Genomic DNA, 24,024 nt, shown 5'->3' with positions numbered 1-24,024 from the left:
CCTGCGTGGGTTTTCTCCGGGTACTCCTGTTTCCTCCCACATTCCAAAAACATGCATGGTAGGTTAATTGAAAACTCTAAATTGCGCATAGGTGTGAATGTGAGTGCAAATGCTTGTTTGTTGATATGTGCCCTGTAATTGGCTGGCAACCAGTTCAGGGTGTACCCCGCCTCTCGCCCGAAGATAGCTGGGATAGGCTCCAGCACGCCCGCGACCCTAGTAAGGATAAGCGGTACAGAAAATGGTTGGATGAATGGATGGAATTTGGGTACAGATTTTAGTAAAAATCACGGAAGTTGACGAGCATGATTAGCTTTCGCGGGCCACATAAAATGATGCGGTGGTCCGCATCTGGCCCCCGGGCCTTAAGTTTGAGACCTATGCTCTATATGAATTCAATATTATACAATCTAGTATCATTACTTTAAAGAGATTAATAACTAAGTAATATAACAGATTAGAATGGGTTGTTTACGTCATGCTTTATGTGCATCACACTGACTGGTATTTAAAACTGTTCATAGTCCCTTCACGTTAAGTAGGGCCACAGTTTGCACCAGACATGCTGTATCTTTTGGAACTATGGCTCAAAAAGTTCAACCTTGGTTTAAAAATTTTGCAGAAACACACTTAACTATCACAAAAGCCAGTGGAGAAATGCATTATGGTCCGATGAAACCGAGGTTGAACTTCTTGGCCATAATTCCAAAAGATGTGTTTGGTGCAAACAACACTGCTCATCACCAAAAGAACACCATTCCTGCAGTGAAGCATGGTGGTGGCAGCATCATCCTTTGGGGCTATTTTTCTTCAGCTTGAACTGGAGCCTTAGAGGGAATTATGAAGAGTTTGAAAATAATCAGTGTTAGCTCAAAACCATCAGACTTCGGCCAGACAACAACAAAAAAAAAGTCTACTTGAACATCTGAAGTGTATTTGGGGTTAATCAAAGGCACTTTAATCCAAGGTTTTAACAGTGGAAGTCAATAATATCATTAACTGACGTTAGGATCCACTCTCCAGTCCGGTAGGTGGGGGTAATACACCTGAATTCTGGTTGCCAATCGCCACTCAGAGCATACAGGAAAGTAGAAGAAGAAGAAGAAGAAGAAGAAGAAGAAGAAGAAGAAGAAGAAGAAGAAGAAGAAGAAGTCGCCGACGTCGTCAATCGTTAAATTTGGGGATTAAATGGCCTCAAGGTATACATACATTACAAGGTGCATTTAGTTTGGTGAGGGGCGATCAGTTTTCTGAGGTTATTAGCCAGTTTTGTTATTCATGTCGCGTTTTGCGACTTGTGCGATGTTATGCTAACTAGGGAACAGATGTTAAATGATAGGCTTTTGCTGGCGGTGACTCACCAACTTTCAGCCATATCAGAGTTTTTATTTTTTTGTGATAATTTTCCAGGTCTTTGTTAAACTGCGGCTAATGTGGTCTCGTTGTGGATAATAGGGGAATTTGAATTTGCAACTTCATCGAGACAAACTCTTTGCTTCCTTGTAGGTTCGTCGTACTGTGTTGATACATCGTGGTCATATCGCAGTAAATTCCGACCAAAAGTAAGTGAATATGTTTGTATTGTGCTCGTATTGAAACCAACATATATTCCTTACCATTTGTAAATGCAAAGACTATGTAGTTATACCGCTTATCTGTTCAGTCTTCAATTAATCTCAAATAAATCCAGTATTAAGCTATGTGCGAGCATTACTTCATAACATTGGCTGTACACAACTGACCAACAACCAAATTAATTGTTTACCAAATAATCTCTTTCTCAGTGGCATTTCGACCAAGGTGGAACTCTATGCGTGTCCATTATGAACAGCAATTCTCGCCAGTGGATTCCAGAGAGGTAATGTTTTAATGGGTTTGAGTATCTGTGTTTACCTAACTTTCTTGTGCGGCTCTGGTAGCATAATTGGGATGTACAATTATGCAATGGAAGTCACGGGGAATTGTTTTGGGGAGGTGAAATTCAGGTTGGGTGATATGGCGTTAAAACTAAATCTCACATTTTTTTACAAGAGGTTTCCTGGAGGATGCTTCAGTTTATTTGTAAATTGGTACCGTCCAGACACCATGTGCAGTCATCAAACTGTGTAAACTAAGTAAAAATGAACACAATATCAGTTCCAAGATACAAGCAAATTACAGTGAATTATAGAACTACCTTTTAATAAGTGCAGTGGACGCCTGCTATTCGTGGTGGACAGGGACCAAGCCAGGCCACGATTGGCGAATTTCCATGAATAATTGGCTTTATGCAGATAATTCCACCAAATTTGGCAAACCAGGTAAAATCACTTCCTCTTCGCTCGTGTGACTGGGGAAGGGGACCGTTTCAAAGCACCCGTAGGAACTTTAAACGACGGCTCTACTGGGAAGTGGGCTGCTACTAGTCGCTAGTGCTTATTACCCGGAAGAGAGCTCGCGGCTGGCGTTGGGTCCGTGCAGTACTCCAGCCTTGCTCCACGTTTCATGTGTAGATCCACACAACAAAGACACTAAAGGAAAAGTTATTACGTTCGCTAACCCACAAGGTAAAAATCTAAGGAGCTCGCTTGACTTCGGCTGGGTCGTCAATACGTCATCACAGGAAATTTAACTTTTGGTAACGAAACACAGCAGCATACATTATTCAGCAAGTAGCTGACTACAGACAAGGCTTTACACGATAGGATTTTTGGGACCGATCAGCGAGTTTAAAAAAACGATCACCGATCCGATCGCAGGATGGAGGAATGTGTCTATTTAAATGACCTGTTCATTTACTGTATATACTTGTTTACTTAATTGCTCAAAAAATTATATTTACAATAAGTAATGTATCTTTGTTCTGCTATTTATGCCAGTGAGGCACGGTGATAAACAGAACAAATGAATGGTCTTCTATTAGATGGCAGGTAGTACATACAGTCATTAATGTATCCACTATTTGTGACATTTTTGTTTGGTGGTGTGGCGTGAGATTTTTCAATTGTAAAATATGTTTCTTGGCTCCATAAAGGTTGGAAATCACTGCTCTGGTCAGATCGTGTATTCTAATTAGGTCAAACCAACATTACATGACAGAAATAATGGGTGCTAACTTACTGTAATTAAATTATTTTTAATTAAATGACTTCACCCACACTGAAACTTTAGAGCATGATTCGACAGAACGGCGGCATGTTTACGTCCAACCGTTCGTGCTACCGCTAGCTTGCGAGGCTACAAAACATTTTATTGCCTGCTTGTGAGCCGTATCGTATTAAACGTACGTGAACATACCTCAAGCAAGCCTTAAACGAACGTCCTCACCTGTCCTGAGCACCGGTGACCACCAACACGTTTTTCCCCATTTTGTCCTGATAATACAGTCTGCTCACTCCACTCTTGTTGTCGTCGCCACGGTAACGAGTGTATCCAGTCGCATTTGAGTTGACATAATAAAGCCCTATGATCGTAAAAAACGGGATGCAGTGGTATCGGAATACAAGATTTTATTGCATTAGTCTGACAGTGCAATCGTGAAAAAGCAAATTTGTCTTGTAGTTTGATCCGGGCATTATGTGTTGTCTGTTCCAGACGTGTTGTCTATTCCACACCGCCGCTGACTTTAAAAAAAAAAACAAAAAAAAACATTATAATATTATAATTTTTTATTTTATAACTTTATTGGTCGTCAGATATTTCCAATACTACATCAAAAGACACGCGACAAGGCTAAAAATAAACTAGCTTTTGGATTCAAATATACTGTGCATGCGGTGACGCGGAGTAAATGTCTTTTTGATCGGATCGGCGAATTATGACATTAAAGCCGATCAGCATAAAATGCTAAATATCGACCGATACCGATCAGCCCGATAAAATCGGTGTAAAGTCTACTACAGACACTTGAGCACATAGCGTATTTGATTGATGAGGTTAAGGGCTCGTCTCCAATGCCTTCAGCAGACACGCCCACACAGTCCTGCAGCTCAATGGCGGGCCTTATTTTGCATGATTTTAGACCCTGTTAGTGTTGCACCGAAATGAAAATTATTGGTCATAACTACATCCTGCTTCGGCTGGTTTATTTAGGTGGCAAAAGTATTTCGGTCATTGGGCCATTTTCAGCCAAAAATTTTCAGTGGCCGAAAATTCGGTTCATAATTATTTTATATACACAGGCCTGCGAGGGCTCGGTGCAGCGTCTGCAGTGTTGCAGACTTTGTATCGGTCCGTTGTGGTAAAGATCATCTACGTTCCTACCCTCACTTATGGTCACGAGCTGTGGGTCGTGACCGAAAGAACAAGATACAAGCGGCCGAAATGAGTTTCCTCCGCAGGGTGTCCAGGCTCTCCCTTATAGAGAGGGTGAGAAGCTCGGTCATCCGGGAGGATCTCAGAGTAGATCTTCTGCTCCACATCGAGAGAAGCCAGATGAGGTGGCTGGGGCATCTGATTCGGATGCCTCCCGGACGCCTCCCTGGTGAGGTGTTCAGGGCATGTCCCACTGGGAGGACACCCCGGGGACGACCCAGGACACGCTGGAGAGACATCATCTTTCGGCTGGCCTGGGAACACCTCCCCCCGGAAGAGCTGGATGAAGTGGCTGGGGAGAGGGAAGTCTGGGCCTCCCTGCTAAAGCTACTGCCCCCGCGACCCGACCTCGGATCAGCGGTAGAAAATGGATTGATGGATGGATGGAACCTATGGTCTGTCATTATTTTTATATGCAGAACCGATGTTTCCCTACAATGTGTTCTGAAGTTTTTGTCTCCAAAAGAGATCTGTCTTAGGAGTCTTTGCTTAATTCTGTCTCTTGGCTTAAATCTATGTGACAGCATAAGAGCTTTCTGACCTGGATATGATGTCTAAAAGAGGTTAATTTCAAAGCGGCCATGTTTCATTCCATAGTGATGTGCAGGTGAAGCCCCATAAATCACTGAGGCTTTCCAGCTCATCGCTTCAGGAAGAGGTTCACCCACTCGAGGTCTTATTGAAACGTGGAATACTGCCATCTGGTGTTCCAGGGTTCCATCTTTCAGGAAAGGGATTAAAATAAGCGACCGACATTGTCTTCTGGATCAGGTTTTATTAAGATTTGATACAGGGTGTTTGAAAAATCACTAAAAAAGTGACTAAATTGCTAAATTGTCAACACTTACCTCTGTTTTGTAAACTAGCTCCTCTCTGTTCGTGGCCATGTTTTTACGTCAAGCGAGAACGGGAACACACTGAACTATGGAAGCAAATAAAAATATTTCCTTTTGGAAATGTTCATTTTATGATGAAAAAAAATCATTCTGACAAACTCAAATGAATCTATGAATCACTCAGGCCTATGTTAAACAAATTAATTAATGAATCGTTGGGCAAGAAATGAACTCATGCAATGTTTTTTTTATATATTTTTATTATTATTATATTTTTTAATTATTATTATTTTTTTTTAGGTGACAGTGCATCGAGTGGTCAACATTGTTGAAAGGAGGACTCCCATCCATTCTGCAAGGGGGGACTATAACAGAGGATATGAAGATGGCCGGTGGTTTGATGACGACCCATGCTATCGTGGCGAAGAATGTCCCAGGGATGATAATTACCTACCAGATCGATATTACGACGAAAACCCCAATTATGGCAATTTCAACAGAAACTCCTCACTCCACCATCAGGTAATGCAGGACCAGGATGTCTGAAGCCAATCATAATTCTAGTCAATTCAGAAGATCTATACACTATGGTAATGCAGAGAACACATTACCGTTGCCCTCTCAGGCTATTACTTTAGTTGTTGTTTTTTGTCCCCCCCCCCCTTCTCTCTTAGGAGCCACCCTATCAACGTCCACGTTATGACAGAGATGATTTGAGGCATCAGATACGCTCAAGGTGATTTATGTAAAATGTTTTACAGTATTTGAATGATTTACTTTAATCACAGTCATTTAGGGCTGCACGATTATGGCCAAAATGATAATCACGATTATTTTTGCAAAACGGCGCGTACTATACACAGAATATAATCCTGGATTTTTTTAATGTTAAGGTGACAACTTTCCTTTTACTTTCTTTTTGAATAATGCATGAAACCTGACAAGATTATATGCAGAAATACAGCATAGCAGGAGGCGATTATCTATGAAGTTGGACATTTACACATCCAAATAAGGATAGTCTGGCCTTGGTCTGCCTGCTGCTTCAGTAAATGAACTGCAATTAAGCAAAAAGTGCACTAGAGGGAGCCAGGGCTCTCTCTTTTAAGAACGGTATTAAAATAAGGGACAGATATAGCCTTCTGGGGCTGGTTTTAGTATGATTTTGATGCAGGGTTCCGAAAGTCACGGCACTTGTATTTTCATTCATAAACATGTTTCAATGAGGAGTACAGGGGTAGAATATGTATTCTAGATTCAAAATGATCTGTCTGGCATGTTCCAATGTAGAATGCGTGGTACTGTAGGTACGTACCTCTTGTAGGCTGTATTGAAACATGTTTGTTCATTAAAAATATAACTGCACAGGGAGTTTTCAAACATCCTGTATAATTGAAAAGGGTTGTTTAACAGCTTGTGTATGTAGAGGTACAAAATTATGCTACATTGATTGGTCCTACATTTCACCCCTCCAACTTAATGACTCCCTAATACTTCACTGTAAAAATAGAAAAACCCTTATGGAAAATATATTTGGAAACATTTTTTTTGCAACTCTACTGTTCATAAACCCCAAGGCTTAACCCCAGACAGAGTCGCTAAGTCCAGCTGTTGTAACCCCAATATCAAGACACACACTTATCACCTCGGCAGCTTCAACATACCAGCAGTTTATGGGCCCCCCACCACTGGCAGTCTCCTTTTCTAGGAGTCATACCAGGCTAGAATGGGGGACAAAGGGCACTAGTGTCTACTCATTCTGTCAAAGAACCCCCACTCCCACCCTTTACCTCACCGTAGTGGTGAAAACAGCCAGACCACTCCCTTTTTAGTTGCGCAGATATTTTCAAATATAATCTTTCTGCAAAAAAAGTGTGTTCAGGTGCTTTAAGGTTTAAAATTTTAAGTGTCGTCTTATTGCAACTCGAATAAAGTGGCAAACCCCTATCAGGCCGAATTGGAGCGTTTCCCCTCTTGTGATCAAAGTCAGCAAAGGCCCAATCATCGGATCTCTCCAAAATGTCATCCTGAGCAATTCTCATGTGGTGTGTTTAAAGTGATTGACAGCTGCCAATCAGTTGCTATCAGTAACCTTTGCAGCTGCGCATACATCATGTATTGTGACAGAGAAAGAATAGGAAATACGTGAAAATTTAACAAAGAAGCCACTCGTTCCTATCTTAACTCAATAATTTTTTAAAATTATAGTTCATTCATTCCAAAGTCTTCTCTGTGACTGTAATGTAAAACAGAAGGATTGATAGCCAATTAGGAAGCAACCTGAAGATTGTGCTGTTGTTGGACACAAATAGAAGTGTAACATGACTCACGAGTCATTCACTACAACAACAATCTCTTGGACCACGCCGACATTTATCTTTGAACGTGAACCTCAAAAGTAGAACACAATCCCCTCAGCGATGCTGGTCGACTTCTAAATTTGTCGGGGTTTCAAAACAAAATTTCCCATCAGGATTTATTAATGAATTTCCCATAGGTGTGGATGTGATTGTGATTGCCTGTTTGTCTGCCCTGAAATTGGCTGGCAACCATTCCAGGGTGTACCCCACCTCTTGTCCAAAGTCACCTAGAACAGGCTCTAGCTTACCCGCCACCCTAGTGAGGACAAACAGTATAGAAAATAGATGGATGGGTTCATTGTATTTGGGGTGGGTCGATCCACATTCAAACCAAAACATCTGGACACAGGCCTAATGTGGTGCAATGGCTTTGTCAACTTTCAGTGGTTGAATAATGCGCTGAAGTGGGGTTGCCACAAATCCGGTGACAGTGCGTTGTGACTTAAGCTCCATATTTAGGTTTAATTAAACAGTGCCTTCAATTGAGGACAGACGATGAAGAGTTCAAAATTGGTCTTTTTACGTGTTCCTAGGGCCAAAAGTGGAAAATTGCCAATTCCACAAATTGATCAATGTGCCTCACTGGCTCTGAATTTAAGTCTCTGTGGTTTTTCCTTCTACCAGTTACTTTTCATTGCCCAACCATTATCCACTTTCCCTCCTAAACCCGTAATGATGAATACAGAGAGATTTGAATTAACGTTATCATCCTTCTGGCCTGACCTTTCTTTGGCAGCAAAAAATTTGTAACCGTTTTTTCTGTTTTTCAGGAAAAACGGCCGACCCGGTCCATATTTTAATAACAGGGGTCGAGGCCACTCTCAAAAGTAAGTCAGTGCTCTTAAGTGAAAACATTATGATCCTTGGGGATGGTACCAAGTCTTGGGTTTTATTTGGTTCTATAAAAGTTTGTCTGCTATGATGCACAGATACAAAATTGCACCTTATTGACTTAACCGGGCTGTGGGTCGTTTCAGTCGAGAAGACCATAATCACTTTAGGCACTCGCAGAACGTAAAAGGGGACTGGGATCACTCATCTGGGAAGAGGAAAAGTCAACCAACTGCCAAAAAGAACGTCTCTCCCGAGTCGGCCAAAGGCTCTGCACACCCTCAAAAGAGTAAGCCTTTATTTATGTCGATCTTGAACTTCTCAGTGATGGATTTGAAATAGCCATGTTGCCGCCAAGCGCCACTGTTCAGGTCAAATCTAATTAAAAGTTCTAATTATGCGATTGCAGTACAGTGGAACCTCCAAAGCTGAACACCCCAAGAATTCCTTGTGTGTTTTGGACATACTTGGCAAATAAAGATGATTCTGATTCTGATCAGTTTGGAGTTCAAGCGAAATGTGGAAAAATATACCACTACAGTCAAACGAAACCTATAGTTCCAACCATCATCGTTTTTGACGTTGGGTAAAACGTCAATAAATCTCGTAAAACTTCATCTTGAATGGATTAACTCAAGTTTTTGTATGATGTCACCACAGAATTGTACCAGTGATGGCAAAGAAGTGAGGCACACACACACACACAATTTCAGGCTCATTCCCCCTTCGGCAAATGCCTGATTAGCGGATTTCTCTAAAGATAATCCTGACCAATTAATTGTTCCATGGTGTGGTGTGTGTTTAGAGTTGATTTTTTTTATTTATTTAAAACAATATATTTTTTTATTTTTATTTTTTTAATATAAATTCTCCCCTCTCACTCCCCCCAATCTGATCAGGAAATGTTCGGCCCCAACAACTGTAAATGTTCAATATTTAGCAAATCCTTTTTTAAGCGGTCAACATGGAGTTGGACTGAGCCAGAGACTCCTTCCCCATTGTGACGTGAAACCTGACGATAACCAGTTTTGAAGCAACCCGATGTTTAAAAATTGGTGCGGGTTTGTGTGCTTCAAGACACAGGGCTCATAACCCCACACATAGTCATCATTAGCTGCTATTTTCTGTTTGATGGCAGTATTAACTCATTCACTGCCAGCCGTTTCCTGAGCAGGGAACCCCGAGACTGCCAGGCATTTTTGAGCAATTTCACTGATTTTTCAAGCTCCACAGAATATTTTATACTATGATGATGTAAACACCAAAACCACGAAAAGAAAGATCAGACTCTCTTCTTTCATCAGAAAAAAAATGTCTCTTGTTTATACCGTTCTTTAGTAATCAGCAATCACATATAGGCTACTTTCAGCCAAATCTGTTTCTGAAAACAGCCTTTTTGTGAACGCAGATGCATCAAGCAGAACAATGACTTTGACACCAATATTTTTTTCTTTTGCGAAAATCTCAAAACATCTGAACATAACACAACAATGAGAAAGTACTTTTGACAGAAAAATAATTTATTTACAAGTATAACTGGACAGAATTTATACTAGACAAAAAATGCATGACCAAATGGGTCTCCCACACTTTTTTCTCCTCATGCTCTTCAATTGTGCAATTAAGTACACAAGTATATACAATAAATGAATAGGTCATTTAAATAGACACATTCCTCCATCTTGTGATCGGTTATTGGTTTTTTAAACACGGTGATAGGCTCCAAAAATCCTGATCGTGTAAAGCCTTGTTTTTATTACCTTGTGCGTAAAATCTAGCAAAGTTTTATCCAAACATGGATTTTATTCTTCGATGGCAGTGAATGGGATCTTGTGTGATTGTCATTCTCCTTGAAACCAGTCTGTACTGCTGCTTGAAGCACAACCTGTGCAGTTTAGAAATGTAACTATTACAATAAAAATACATTGTTGAAATTGCTGTCGTGGGATGTGGAGGAAAAAAAAGGTTTCACTTACCTTTTTTGTTTGCATTGTGTACTGGAATAGGAGTCGAACGCCTGCTGGATGCATAACCTGTAAGTTTTAAAAAATTACATACGTTTACTAGAGAATATGTTTTATTGATGACGTGTTTTGCAAGGGTAAACTACTTTTTTTCGCCACAATCGTAAAAGATGTTCGACTCGCGGGTGTTGCATTCAAGATGGACGAAATGGAAAATTCAAATCAATACTGGCAACAGATGTTACATTGTAATGTGAACAAGTGGGACTAAATTATGTTTTTATGTAACGGATTGAAGGAGCATGTTTGCTCGCTAAATGCAATTAATGCGAGCTGCGAACGATTTACCTTCGTTTTTGTCTGAGGAATTTCGGGATGAAGCTCGGCTGGCTATCCAGACGGAGTTCACTCACTGCGATTCCAGATCCCATTTACTCAAATCCTGATCGGCAGATGATCAGGCGGCAAGCGGCCGAGAGCATTTCGCCATATGTATGGGCCGGCATTTTGCGCAATAGCTTTCCAACAAAGCGATCGGCTCGGTGCGTCATCCTTTATTCCCTTGCATGATGTAAGGCGTCATTCCTGTCGGTCGCAGGAAAGCTTTTTTTTGTTGATTTACCCCCCCACCTCATTTTGTCTTCTCTCTTTTCTGCTATGTTTGCCTTCTCTTATTGTCTCTTGCACCCCGCCTCCTTCTTATTCTTCCTCTTCTTCAATCTGAGGGAGGGACGTTCACCTCAAGGCATTGTTGCCCTCTACATGGTGCCATTCCTCATTACAGTTATCCAGAGGCTTGACAATCACACACAAAACTGCACAAGACCCTCCCCTACCCATCCTGTTAAAAAACGCCATTGACTTCTTTAGACGGCATTGGCAGGAACTAGATGGATGCTGAATGACGTCTTTGGACGGCATTGGCAAGGAATGAGTTAAACGTTGACTTTTGTAGTTCAGGAATCGTACTTTCATTTCCAACGTGAAAAAATTCTGTATCCATACCCTTTGACTTATTGCTGATGCATGTATCTGTTGTACAGAACCCACACTAATAGGAATCCTTCCGCAAGTCCAGTAAAACCAATTACACACAGAGTGGAATGCATCAGTTTAATGGTATATTTATTGTCTAATTAAAACATTTTTTTTCCAATATGTTGTGCTTCCAAATGGTTTGTTTTTTGGGAAATGTTTATAATTGAACCGTCCAATGAGATGACGCCGTTCACGTTGAAGCATCTGTTTCCAGACAAGCCGTGTAATGCCATCACATGCACTTTTTTGTAAGTTTAGTGGGAGGGAGGAAAGCAATGCTTTATTGGCTCTGGCTTCACAGTCTGACCTCCTTAGTGAGAAAGTAGTTTACCTTGTGGCACTACGATGTCATAGGGATCACTTTGGAGTCATCATTTCACCGTGTACTTCCAAAAAGTGCTCTGTGGTTTAGAAAAGATGGTTTCAATCTAGTCAACATGGTAAATGTCATTAGACTAAGACAAATTTCTTTGCTTTGATTTCTGAGCTGTGCAAGCATATTTATGTGCTGCAAATGTAGTTCTTTGTTGTACAACCTTTGAAGAGGCAGTAAACCAGCGAGAAAACACCCACCTCCATCTGGACCACTAATTAGGCCAGTAAAGCATGCTAAAATGGGGTTCTGGTGATTTTTGTGTGCCAACTAGTTGCGTTTATGCTCACAAGGGGCGATGATTAAATTCCAGGGGTGATTCTAGGGCCAAAGGTTTAGGGGTGCTAAGCCCTCAGCCAGGCAAGATCAATTTCACTCTTTTGTACATTGTAACGCAGTTTCATTCCCACAATTCTGAAAGAACATTATAACACTTTTTGGGAAAGTCTGTCACTTAACCATCAAATCTGAAAGCTTATTTAAATTCTGACACACAGCAAAAGAGGAATGGATTGGAATAAAAAAAAATAAACATATTGAAGTTGTAGTAGCCGTTGTAACCCTAATTTCTGGTGTAAGACAACTCTGTTTCATACAGGACCACCTCTACATGTACATTAACAGTTCACTTTTTTTTTTTCGTGGAGTAAACCAGCCCCCCAGTAGTAAGTACCGAAAATGGATCTTGCGTTTATATTTTTGAACTTTTATTTGAAATGCAATGTCTTTTACATGTAAAACACAATAGAAAATGAGTTTTGTCAATACTTTGAGTAATATAACTAATATTGTAATTTCTCAACTATAATGTGCATTCCCCCCCAAAAAAAAAATCTTCAAAAGTCAATACTGCGTATTATACATGGGTATAGTAAAAGTTAGAAATTTCCATTGAAATGTTTAAGTATTTATGCTCTGATGCACCCTCGTGTTTGCTTTTGACACTGTGGCTTTATGGAGGTATTTTCCACCTCGCATGTGATCATTGGCAGATCAACCGGCTTGCGCCACGTAGTGAAAGCCAGAGAGGTCATGTACACGTTCACTCCTGGTGGAAGATAATAATTTTAAAAATAGTTAAAACACAGCAAAGGCTACAGATGGAGGATGAACGCATATAAGCTCTATAAAGAGGCACATTATTACAACTATTTATGGTATTTGGTGACTAATTGACATAAAACAGCACTTTAACAACTATACAACGGCGTTAGGCATGCTGGGACATCATCTGATAGTGAGCCGCCATTTTTAAACGATGACATTATATTTGATTTGCAAGGTTTGTAGTGAAACATCCCAATCACTTGTGGCATTTTGGCCTACCTGGTGACTACATGCTACAATTTGGTGACTTAAGTTATAGTAATTAATAGTCTTACCTCTGCAATTGACTGCCGACCAGTATAGGGTGCACCCCACATTTTGGCAACAGCTCACCCACCACCCATATGAGGGTTACGGAAAATGGATGGATAGATGATCGAGCGACGGTTTTACCTTCACTCAGTCATTCTTAGTGTGATACGAGTACCAATTATGATATGTGGTTTCTCTCGTGGTACTCGAAAGAATCAGTGTTTATGTACAGTTGTATTTAATTTTGTAGTACATTTGCATTTATAAAAAAAAAAAATTCTATATTTAAGTGCAGCGTTGTTCAAACTGCATAATGTTACTGTGACTTACAATGACATTAAAAGTACTTTTTAGGAATAAAACCTTACTTGGAGGGCCAAAAATTGTTTTAGCTGGTACTTGGTGTCAAACGTTTGAGAACCACTGGGCTAGAGCCAATGGCTGTTTCCTAAAGTTAAACCACACAACCAAACGTTGTCCTCCAGTTTCTAATTAGTTTTTTTCTTTAAATAGATAAGCCTGTTGCTGTTCCAACCCCATCTCCGAGTGTCCCTGCAGAGGAACCTCCTCAAGAGTCTTCATCAACAAAGGTAACAAATATTTTCTCTTGATGGACTTGTCGGTGTTCCGCTAACTGTCGACATGTGGCGTGCTCAATACTGGTTAAAGAGTTGTCTCTTTTTGCGTTTGGAAAGGCTTTGAAATCAGAACCAGTTTCTAAACCTGGTGACCTCACCGCTGACCCTCGACCTTTGCTCTACCAGGAAAAAGCCACTGATTCTGTACCGGAGGAGGAGGTGGCGGAGGAGGTGGCGGAGGCGGCGGCGGAGGAGGAGGCAGCGGAGGAGGCGGTGGCGGAGGAGGCGGTGGCGGAGGAGGAGGCGGTGGCGGAGGAGGCGGCGGCGGCGGCGGAGGAGGAGGTGGCGGCGGCGGAGGAGGAGGAGGCGGCGGCGGAGGAGGAGGAGGCGGCGCCGGCCGCAACAGCGGCAGCTGCTCCTCCTAGCATGGAGCCCGAGACGACCCAAGATGAAGAATTAAAGGCCCGGCGGTCGGAAGCCATTAAAGCCAAAGCTCTGGAAATTGAGAAGGTAAAGTTGTTCCATGAGGAAAAATCCCATATTATATTATTCTTTACTATAGGGCCCGTACAAGATAATAGTGTTTTTCCATGGGGATGTCGGCCTGTGCTATCAAATAGGTCCATACTATTGGCGTACACTATTCAATTTGTCTATAAAGTGGTCTAGTTGAGGGACATTTCTTCCAGCCGAGGTCCAGAATATCATAGTCAAGTCTAACGTAACATTATAAACCAGTCACCAATTATAAATTTGTTGGGGGGTTTATCACTTAACTAGAAGGAGTAATAAAACAAATCTTAAATATTTGTTGCATAAAGTCTTTTTGAACAGGGAATCTTGCAGTGTGAGAATTTTGAGTTGCTATTTTCTTTCGTGATTCAACTATTATGACTATAAACACTGGTAACTAATTAACGACCAAAAACCTTTAGCTCCCTTTTCTTTTGCTGTTTACCCTCACGCTAGCTTTTTTGGACTTCTCACCGCTGGCCTGTTGCTAACACAAGCTCCTTCGATGTGATTGGCTTAGTTATGTAACATGGGTGGAGTTGTAATTCATGTGCTGGGGCGTGATGACCAGATAATGGTATAATGCCCAGTTTACTGGAAGTCTGTGCGCAAAATACTGTATATACCCAAAATGGTGTGGTGGTTAAATTACAATGTCAAAGTACTATAATCCAATAATAGATCTACAACCGTATGTAGAAAGGTGCCAGTCCGGATTGCAGTCTGCCGGTTAAGGACCTCTGCTGTAGAAATTACTATACTGCACTATACCATACTTTGCAGTGTTACAGGTCCGTTTCTAAATGAAAACATTGTCGTTGCTGCTGCACTAGAAAAATTCACAACAATCATGATGGATTTACAGTGCTTTTAGTGTCAAATGCTTGACAAAAGTTGCTAATGGTTTCACCCAGTTCTAGTAAGATACATGTAAGAGTCTGTGTGGTTGCTGTGAGTACGATCATCTTGGTGCCTAAAGTCAAAGCAAAAAAAGGTGTACAGTACACAAATCCCCCCAGGCCACAACACGTTTCTGTTTCAAAATACGAGTAAGCAGGTTACGAAGCCCTGCTATTTGCCATCACACTATCTTTTCCCGCCCTTAAGTCCCTCTTCGCTATAGTATGTGCCACTTATCTGTTCCTGTTAAAGCAGGGCAGGAATTGGCCCACGGGATGTCAGGGCGGCCCACCCACAGTGTGGTACGTCTTTTGGCATTAGCTCCCACATGCTTAACCCCCCATTTCCCAGCGCTGCCACAGACGAGGGGTGGGAGGCAGGAGCTCTCCGGTGCCTTTACGGGAACATCTGCCTCCGAGCTGTACGGATCAGATTGTGGGCAAATCTGGTGGGTAACTTGTAAAATAAGCCTTCATTTTGCATTGAAGAAACCATACGTTCCTCATTTCTATTCCTAGAACTTAAAGCAGTTTAGGTCATCCAGTTCATTAACTTCTTTTTTTGTGCTCTGATACCGATCAGTGTTTCTGTGGGGATTCTGGGGTTAAGAAACAGTCATTAAACCCTAAACAAATACTGTACATCATACCCATAAACATGCCTGGCATAATAAAACATTTTAAGACCTCCTTCCAAATACCTCTTTCATAATGTCATAGATGGTAAGTGAAGATAATGGACCACAGAAGTGATCATACAAGATAGCAACTCTTAAAATATCCATTCAGAATTAGCGAGTGATTCCTCAGAGAACTCTACTGATGAAACGTATCCTTTTTCACAATTAGCCGTTCTTTGAGATGTTGGCTTAGCAGGCGGCTTTTAATATTGCCTAATGTATACCAGCCCTCAATTAGAATGCTTGTTATGCAGGACCCCCGCCTGCCTCCTTTGAGTCCCACATGTGAGGGCCGTATGTGTAATCTTAGGGCCCCAACTTCCATACCCCCCCCCCCCCCCCTTTTTTTTTTTTTGCTATCCCTGTGCACACTCCTGAGTATGTTCACAATTTGGACCTCCACAAACATCCGATTTGGGTTAAAGCCTACTTTTTTAAAGGCTCCTCCCCTTCGTGTCAGTGCTCTTTTTGGGGCTTCCAACCTGTGTGGCCCCATAGTATCGGGTTTAAGGGTTTTATAAAGTGGAGAACCTCGATCCAATGCTTTCTTAAAACATATAGGTAAAAAATAATCACTTCTGTTTTTGCAAGTAAATCCACACTCACATGTCCCATCAAGAGGAAGCATATGATGTCATACTCAATTTTGAGGCCCTATCCCTCCCCCTTTTTTCCCCAAGCTTCCAAGCACCAAACTGTGGATTGAACATGATTTGTGAACATTAAATCTGAAGACCCTTTTGAAATAGGTCATCAGTCAGATATAATTAGAGTGAGTCTCATGTCCCCAAATAATACAGTGGAACCTTCAAAGTCTGCAGGGCTGGTTGACTTCCAAGACCATCCATCCATTTTCAATAGTCCTCATCAGGGTCGCATGTGAACTGGAGCCAATCCCATCAGATTTAAGGGGTACATCCTGGAGTGGTCGCCAGCCTATTGCAGGGCACATACCAACAAACAACCATTCACCCTCAATATTCACACCTACATGCATGTTTTTGGAAAGTGGGAGGAAGACAGACTATTTTCGCGATTTCTGGGTAGCCGGCCTCGAGAATGATGAACGAGGAATTTGGCATATCTGGTAAGTACTACGTGTTTACAGCTGTCGGTTATAGAAGCGAAGACATGTTCGGTGTGTACGCTACTGCTGTGGTTGTATGCCATATTCAAATTAAGGTAAACAGCGATCCAATCAGTGCAAAGCCTATTTTACAAATTGAATACTAAAGAGAAATCTAGCGTTATCATCTGCCAGGCCTAAAAGACCAACTAGAATAGCTTGAAAAACGGCATCCTGGGCATTTCCAACCCAAATGATCTTGCAAACCCGATAAAATGACATCAAAGATTATAATAAAATATTTTTTAAAAATTCAGTGCCATGAGACCTTGAAGCTTTTCCTCTTTTCCCCTCACTGGTAACCTTTGGTGTCCAACCAAAAGCCAAAGTACACTAACAATACAGTTGATCATTTCGATGGCCACTGAGCTGAATGGACATCTGCTAGCAGCTTGTTAAATCATGCAAGCTTTTTTGGTCCTTTGAGGCATATTTGTCCTGCCCAAGTTGTACCACTTTGGGCCCTTTCCACTTCGGGGGTTCCACTGTACTTGTTTTAGGTAAATGCGAGGAGAATTCTTCCGGGAAGAGGTAATTGAAATGCCACCTGAGCTTTCAGTTGTGTCATGTTAAACACTGTTAAAAATGATACTAGAAACAATCATCCCAAGATGTGGTTGCACACACAGTAAGTTTTGTATGTACTTCTTGGCGCTGAGGACTGTCATTATGCGGATCAAACGCATCCCACAGTCTGGGGTATTTCTGTCTTTTGCGGCTGACTCGTCTGTGAGCACAAAGGTGTAGAGAGAACGACAAGTATTCCAGTTGCGCTTATAGCTGTAATAAACTCTGTATCCTACCATTATTTTCCATACTGTAGTTTCCCTCCTGCGTGAAAACGAATAAAAGCTTGGTATGCAGGAATGGGCTAATTCAACGTCTTTATGAACATGCTGTAGCTAGTTCAGCTGGAGAATTAACATTAGCAGACAGAAACATAGAAGTTTAGGTATCTACAGCCTGGAGCTTGCACAATGTTGGTTTCTTTTCTGGGGAGTTGGGGTACACAGATTGAAAATTGGGCTGAATTTGAACATTTTTGCCCCTTTCGATCAAAGTCAGCAAATCCTCGATTATGGGATGTTTCTAAAAGATTATCCTAAGCGATTATGTGGTGTCTGGTGTTTTAGAGTTTTTGTGACGCCTTTGCTGTCAGAACATCTTGTGGAACCTCTAAGGTTGACCACAATCCATTCTAGGAAGATGGTCAACCTATGATTTGTTCGGATTTTAAGTATTCCCATGGGAAAAATGGATAAAGAAATTCCAGGCTCAAGCTGTGACCTTCATAAAATATTTATTAACTGTACGGGCAGTAAAATTTTAACATGCTCTACTGTCATCCAATCGTAAAAATTGAAAGCTATCCACGGCTATTGATCAGAACTTAAAAACATAAAACCCAATCTTCACACCATCGACCTTTGTCACAAATGCACTGTATGCATATCACATTTTATCATTCTCGTCTCACAAATGTGCAAAGTTAATATATAAAAACATGCAACATTAACTTTAAGTGGCAACACCAGCCTTACTGCTTTGAATGCAATCCTGCTTTTTTCACATAATTTCCTGTGTAAAGTATCGCACAAAGTGAGTAAATTTTTGTAAATATTTTATGTTTTGACAGTTTCAATGTAAGTTAGTCAGTTTACAGCTATTATAATAGTGTCAGGTTATCCATCCATCCATCCATCCATTTTCTGAGCCGCTTCTCCTCACTAGGGTCGCGGGCGTGCTCGAGCCTATCCCAACTGTCATCGGGCAGGAGGCGGGGTACACCCTAAACTGGTTGCCAGCCAATCACAGGGCACATACAAAGAAACAACCATTTGCACTCACAGTCACACCTACGGGCAATTTAGAATCTCCAATTAATGCATGTTTTTGGTAATGTGGGAGGAAACCGGAGTGCCCGGAGAAAACCCACGCAGGCACGGGGAGAACATGCAAACTCCACACAGTCGGGGCCGGGGATTGAACCCGGGTCCTCAGAACTGTGAGGCTGACGCCCTAACCAGTCGCTCACCGTGCCGCCTAGTGTCAGTTTAGTGTCCTCAAAATAACTCGACACAAAGCCATTATTGTCTAAACCACTGACAACAAAAATTAGAACACCCCGCTCGCACTTAAGTTTTGATGCTTAAGCCACACAGACGCAATCTATAGATGTTTTGGGAAGTAAATATATCTTTTAATAGAAAACTGTCTGGTTTGGTTTGGTGAAAAGCAGGTAAGCAGCGGAGATACATTCTGTCAGCCCGAGAGACCTTCAAGGGGCAAAGGTGATCTGGACTGCTTTAAGTCAACCCTGGAGGACCTGGCTGTCCCGGCCTGCCCCCTTGCCTGGCTGGTGTGGCCCTAAAATCCATGTATGGTCCCCCATTAAGCCTTTTCTATTTCTCTCAGGTGATAAAGATGATGTGAGCTTGCACCTGGGACACCTACAAAGAACTTAACAGCCACTTTAGGTCGGCACTAAAGTCCGCGAGGGATGTGAGAGCTTGTTACAATGTGGTGTGAAAGAATGGCACAGCAGGCTGAAATACGTTTGACACCTTGCGTTCTCGTTTTGTTACGGGCCGACATTCGCCTCAACTGCGCTCACATGAACGCGTTCACACACCTGTTTCGTGGAATACGCCGCTTTAGCAAGAATAGTTCATAAAGTTCACCCTATACACGAGCAACACTTGCATTTAAACAGCTGCTAGACACTACCTGCCTCGTTGTTTTCCTCACTGTGCACTTAGACACGGTGGTGCGAAGTAACAAAGTTGAAATTCTAAGTAGATTTTTAGATCTAGTTGAGTATTTATTTTTTCTGACAACTTTTACTCCCTACTTTTGAAATCGGGTATCTGTACTCTGTAGTCTGTACTTTGTCATAATATTAGGCTTGTTCAAGATTAAGATGACCTTTATTGTCCCACAGTGAAATTGGATTTGAACGCTCAGACAAACTGCAGTCACTGCAAGCAGACATAATAGAGCCGCTGATAATAATGTTAAAATGTGCTTGAGATAAAACAATGGCAACAATAAGAACACAATGCATCCAATAAAATAACTGGCACAACAATAACAGTTTAGTAGAGTAAAAGCCATAAAACCGAGTAATAAATAATAATATCAGACAATGTTGATCACATCCCTCCATGCAACAATTATTTGGGACCCCGTGTTTTCTCTGTTGTTGTGAGATAGATGTTGGGAGGAAGGAGCGTTTATAGCATAAACTTCTGTAGCTGGTCTCTCCGTAGTGTCTCCTTGGTGACGATAACTCGTACTCTTGAGTACAGGACATGAGGAGGATTCTCTAATAATCTGTTGGCCAGCTTGACTTTCTTTTTTTTTTAATAATAAAATATTGATTGTATGGATGATTTTTTTTTTATCCCCCTACCACCTTCATGGCCCAATTGACTAGTTTTACAATCATAGATTTATATATCATTGAGTGAGCGGAACTGTATTGCCATGCCATATCTGATCAGACTTTCCAAGACAGAGCCCACATGATCACAGTAACGGGTCGCTAAGGTGCTAAGAAAGTAGCAAGCAGTAAGTAAGAGTGAATGTTGCTTGCTTAGTCGTTTATTGACACTCCAGTTGAAGTTCACTGTAAAACCAAACGCACAAAAAAGTAAAAGATAGAGAGAGGTAAAGTCAACTGCATTTGAGATTTTGATTGAGATCTTGGGGGTCTTATAAGGTGGAAAAAAACAGAGACAGCTGTGACATGGAGGAACCTGAACCAGGGAGTATTAACGATGATGATGCAACAGATTCAGAGAAGCAAGCTATTTCCCATCCATGGCCTTAAGAGAATTGTTTGTTTTTGTTGACTACAAAAATGATTACAAATCATGTTTCTGGTGTTCAAAAACCTCTTAATCTAACCTGAAAAAAATGCATACTAGTAAGCAGTTTTTTTTCCAATTGTAGCCAGTAGCTAATTTAGCATCATTTGTTACTTAGTTCCCAACGTTAGCAAAGCTATGGGAGCACGTTTCCATAGCATTAAAGTAAAGGCAAAACCAGCTATTTGGCACTTAACGTGAAGTTTTTTTTCTTTCCTTTCTTCTGAATACGAGCCCTGTAAGCTAACAGAAGAGGGAAACAATTTTGTGAGGAGAGAAGTTATTTTTTTTAAATCACAGGTATTTATTTGACAGTAAATGTTTTACTTTTAAATTTAAGAGTCTGTACTTTTTTAATGTACAGAAGTTGAATCAGTACTTTTACTTTCAGCAGTGTTTTAAAAAAAATAAAAAAATAAATGTTTTAACATAATTATCTTAAGTACAGAGTGTGAGTGCATTTGCCACTTCTGCTTATACATAAACATAAAATTTTAAAATCACCAGTTTCTCTCAATGACACCAAATTTGCTAGACATGTTCAGCATGGCGGGACGCATGAAAAACTCAAGATCCTTCGCCTGACAAATAACTTTTTTGGGGGATGGAGGGCCAATCAAATTATTTTTCTTGTTGGCCCATGGCCATTACATTTTCCAACCCTCCTTCAACTTAAAATGTAAAATCTAGAGTTAGTTGGTAAAATAATTGTGCATATTCTGTACATTTCACTGACCATATGTAATTGTGCTCTTGAAAGACCAATTCAAGGTATCTTAGCCAACTCTGTTTCATTTCCCCCTTATCCAGCCACCCCCTGGCACCTGACACCCCTCCCCCCCATTATATTAGGAATATTCTTTTGTTTACAACAGTGTTTTTTTTTGTTTTGTTTTGTTTTTGTGTGCAGCATTACAGACAGGATTGCGAGACATTCGTCACGGTGGTGAAAATGCTGGTATCCAAGGAGCCCACTTTGGAGAATCTTCTTCATGGTGCTCTGAATGCAAACTTGTCGGAGATGAAACAGAACTGCTTTGCTGCCCTCAGGCACTATGTGAAAGAACTCGATGAGGCATTGGAGTTGTCGGACACTACAGCTTAATGTGGACATCGTTTTTTTTTTTTTTTTTTTAACTAGTTTTTCTTTTAATCACATTCTTCCAGGGGAATGAAGTGTGTTTTTACTTGGTTAATATCATTGATAATTTAATCTGTTTTTGTTTTTAATAAGATACAGTATATAAAGTTCCTGCACTTTTCCACTTAACAAATCTATTGTTTCAGACTCCATTCGAACAGTTAAACTGATAGTGTTGTTTGTCAAGTGCAGTGAAAATGGTTGTATGAAAACCCAAATATTTTACTGGTGAAGGTACAACTGTTTTTTATCTTGCCAATAAATGTTTAGGATGGTCTAACAAAAGCTAATTCAGGAACCTTTTCTTATATTATTATACAGAAGTATTGCACTGTAATTAGCAGAAATCTGATGTATTTGAGGGTTACGTCAAATTGTGTCTCAATTTGGAGTGCCTTGCCGTAGTGATTAAAACTAGGGCCGAACGATTAATCGAATTCAAACCAACATCGCAATGTAATAGAATGCAATTTTCAAATCGTGGAGGCTGCGATTTAAAAAAACAAAAAACGTTCATGTCAAATATGAGTTAACGTGGCAGATATTCATGTGCTGTAAAAACGTCTACCATATGGTTTGTAATTCTATGGCTATCTTAGATTTCCCTCTAGCCGCTACTGACGGCAAGTTGAGTTTTTCCTCCAAGCAGGACAGACAGACTCACAGGCTTTTAAATCTGCGGCAAGCCGAGCAGCCACGAGTCCCTCGCAATCGATTGATAAAGAGGAGCCCGCAGGCGGGCAGGCCCTTGCTCAACAACAAATTGAAGCATATAACCATGAGGTACCTTTTGAAGTGTTAATGTTCATCCTGCAGCTAGCTGTCTTCATCAACACAAAAGCCACGGCTACGCTGTCACAGTTTGGTTAAGTGGGCTGGCCGTGGCTGGCTTGGCACAGTGGCGTAGCTAGTCATTTGGAAGCCGGATGCAAACCCTTTCACAGGGCTGTCCACATCCACAAAAACTTTTTTTTCTTCTTCAATTTTTACAAGGGGTGACTACTGTATGTACGGTATTTAGACCACTTTGTCCTGCTTTTGAAATCTGTTACAATTATAAGAGAGATTAATACTAGTGACTGGACATAACCATTTTTATATGCTCCTCCATCCAGTGAATATTTACCACCAAAGATTTTGAATGTTTATCAACAAAGGTGTGAATTTGAGAAAAGTCTCCCTTTCCCTTAGCTAGATAGTCCTTGAAGATTATGATCTAACAAATGAATTAGCTTAACACTTTTACTGTAATTGATAACATTATATATAAACATTAATCAATGTTTAATATAGTTTACCATTTGGACTGCTTTAATATTTGCATCTATGATTAATATTCACATCTTGGTAAAGAGAAACATCACACTTGTCACCCTCCACTTTCTTTACTACATCCTCCTCAGCTGTCACAGACAGCGTGCTACTGGCAAACATCAGTACATGCTTACAAGGTTGGTAGTTTACAAGGCTTGATGTTAAATTAGTCCATATTCTGCTGTGATTGAAGGTTTTTCTTTTTCCAATTCAATGTTAAAATAAAGAAGTTATCAATTCATCAGAACATTTAGGCCAGAAAAATGGAAAGAGTTGTTTATATGTTGATTGTATCCAATTTAATGTTGCTCATGGAATCATTTATTTCTTGCATTTAGTGAATAATGCCGAAGATAACAAACTTAAATAAAATATTTGATTTGTCTTCTAAATCGTTCAGCCCTAATTAAGACAGTGTTCATGTTGTGCAAAATGCATTTTCAACACAGTGTAGTGATGAACCTTTCATGTAATTTCTTGAAAACACTCTGAAGCTTGTAGGTGGTCAGTGGTTAACCCACTATATATCCCGACTAACCAAAAGTAGAAAAAAAAAGTTGGATTCATCATCCAAGAGCAACTGTTGTGCATCATGTGTAATTAATGACTTCAACACTATTGTTGATCCAATCAAAACACCAATAATGGTCATACTGTGTGAGCTGCTTTAGCGATGTTATTTTAGAATATACATCTGTGTATTATTTTAATTGAAATATAATAAATATTTCAGATTCAAATAGTTTCATCTTGATTGAATTTTTTTCTTCACTACTTTTCATTTTTACTGTTTACTTTGGTGCATAAGCACCCCCACCCCCCCCCCCCCCCACCCCCCACCCCAAAGAAA

At 40.7% G+C, this 24,024-nt stretch overlaps 1 protein-coding gene and 1 long non-coding RNA gene across 4 annotated transcripts; one reads left to right on the top strand and one right to left on the bottom strand.

Moving 5' to 3' along the window:
* Positions 1 to 1,073: 1,073 nt before the first annotated feature.
* Positions 1,074 to 23,566, top strand: LOC133478117 (periphilin-1-like). Of its 3 annotated transcripts, none has more exons than XM_061773744.1 (10): positions 1,074 to 1,199; positions 1,507 to 1,562; positions 1,785 to 1,858; positions 5,430 to 5,651; positions 5,804 to 5,865; positions 8,260 to 8,316; positions 8,467 to 8,609; positions 13,568 to 13,644; positions 13,750 to 14,142; positions 21,630 to 23,566. In XM_061773744.1, coding segments are annotated over exons 2-10 (1,224 nt in total). In that variant the 5' UTR covers positions 1,074 to 1,199; positions 1,507 to 1,561; the 3' UTR covers positions 21,825 to 23,566. The 3 variants fall into 3 exon arrangements, with proteins under 3 accessions (XP_061629728.1, XP_061629730.1, XP_061629729.1); XM_061773746.1 differs by having other exon boundaries at positions 1,075 to 1,199; positions 13,819 to 14,142; XM_061773745.1 differs by having other exon boundaries at positions 1,197 to 1,255.
* On the bottom strand, positions 9,984 to 11,005 carry LOC133478118 (uncharacterized). Its single transcript, XR_009788585.1, has 3 exons — positions 10,633 to 11,005; positions 10,297 to 10,353; positions 9,984 to 10,205 (listed from the first exon to the last, which is right to left on the bottom strand). It is a non-coding gene; the product is annotated as an uncharacterized LOC133478118 (long non-coding RNA).
* Positions 23,567 to 24,024: the final 458 nt, after the last annotated feature.

Source organism: Phyllopteryx taeniolatus, chromosome 5 (assembly GCF_024500385.1).
Source record: "Phyllopteryx taeniolatus isolate TA_2022b chromosome 5, UOR_Ptae_1.2, whole genome shotgun sequence".
NCBI classification, from domain to species: Eukaryota; Metazoa; Chordata; class Actinopteri; order Syngnathiformes; family Syngnathidae; genus Phyllopteryx; species Phyllopteryx taeniolatus.
This window is presented reverse-complemented; position numbering and strand designations above follow the sequence as displayed.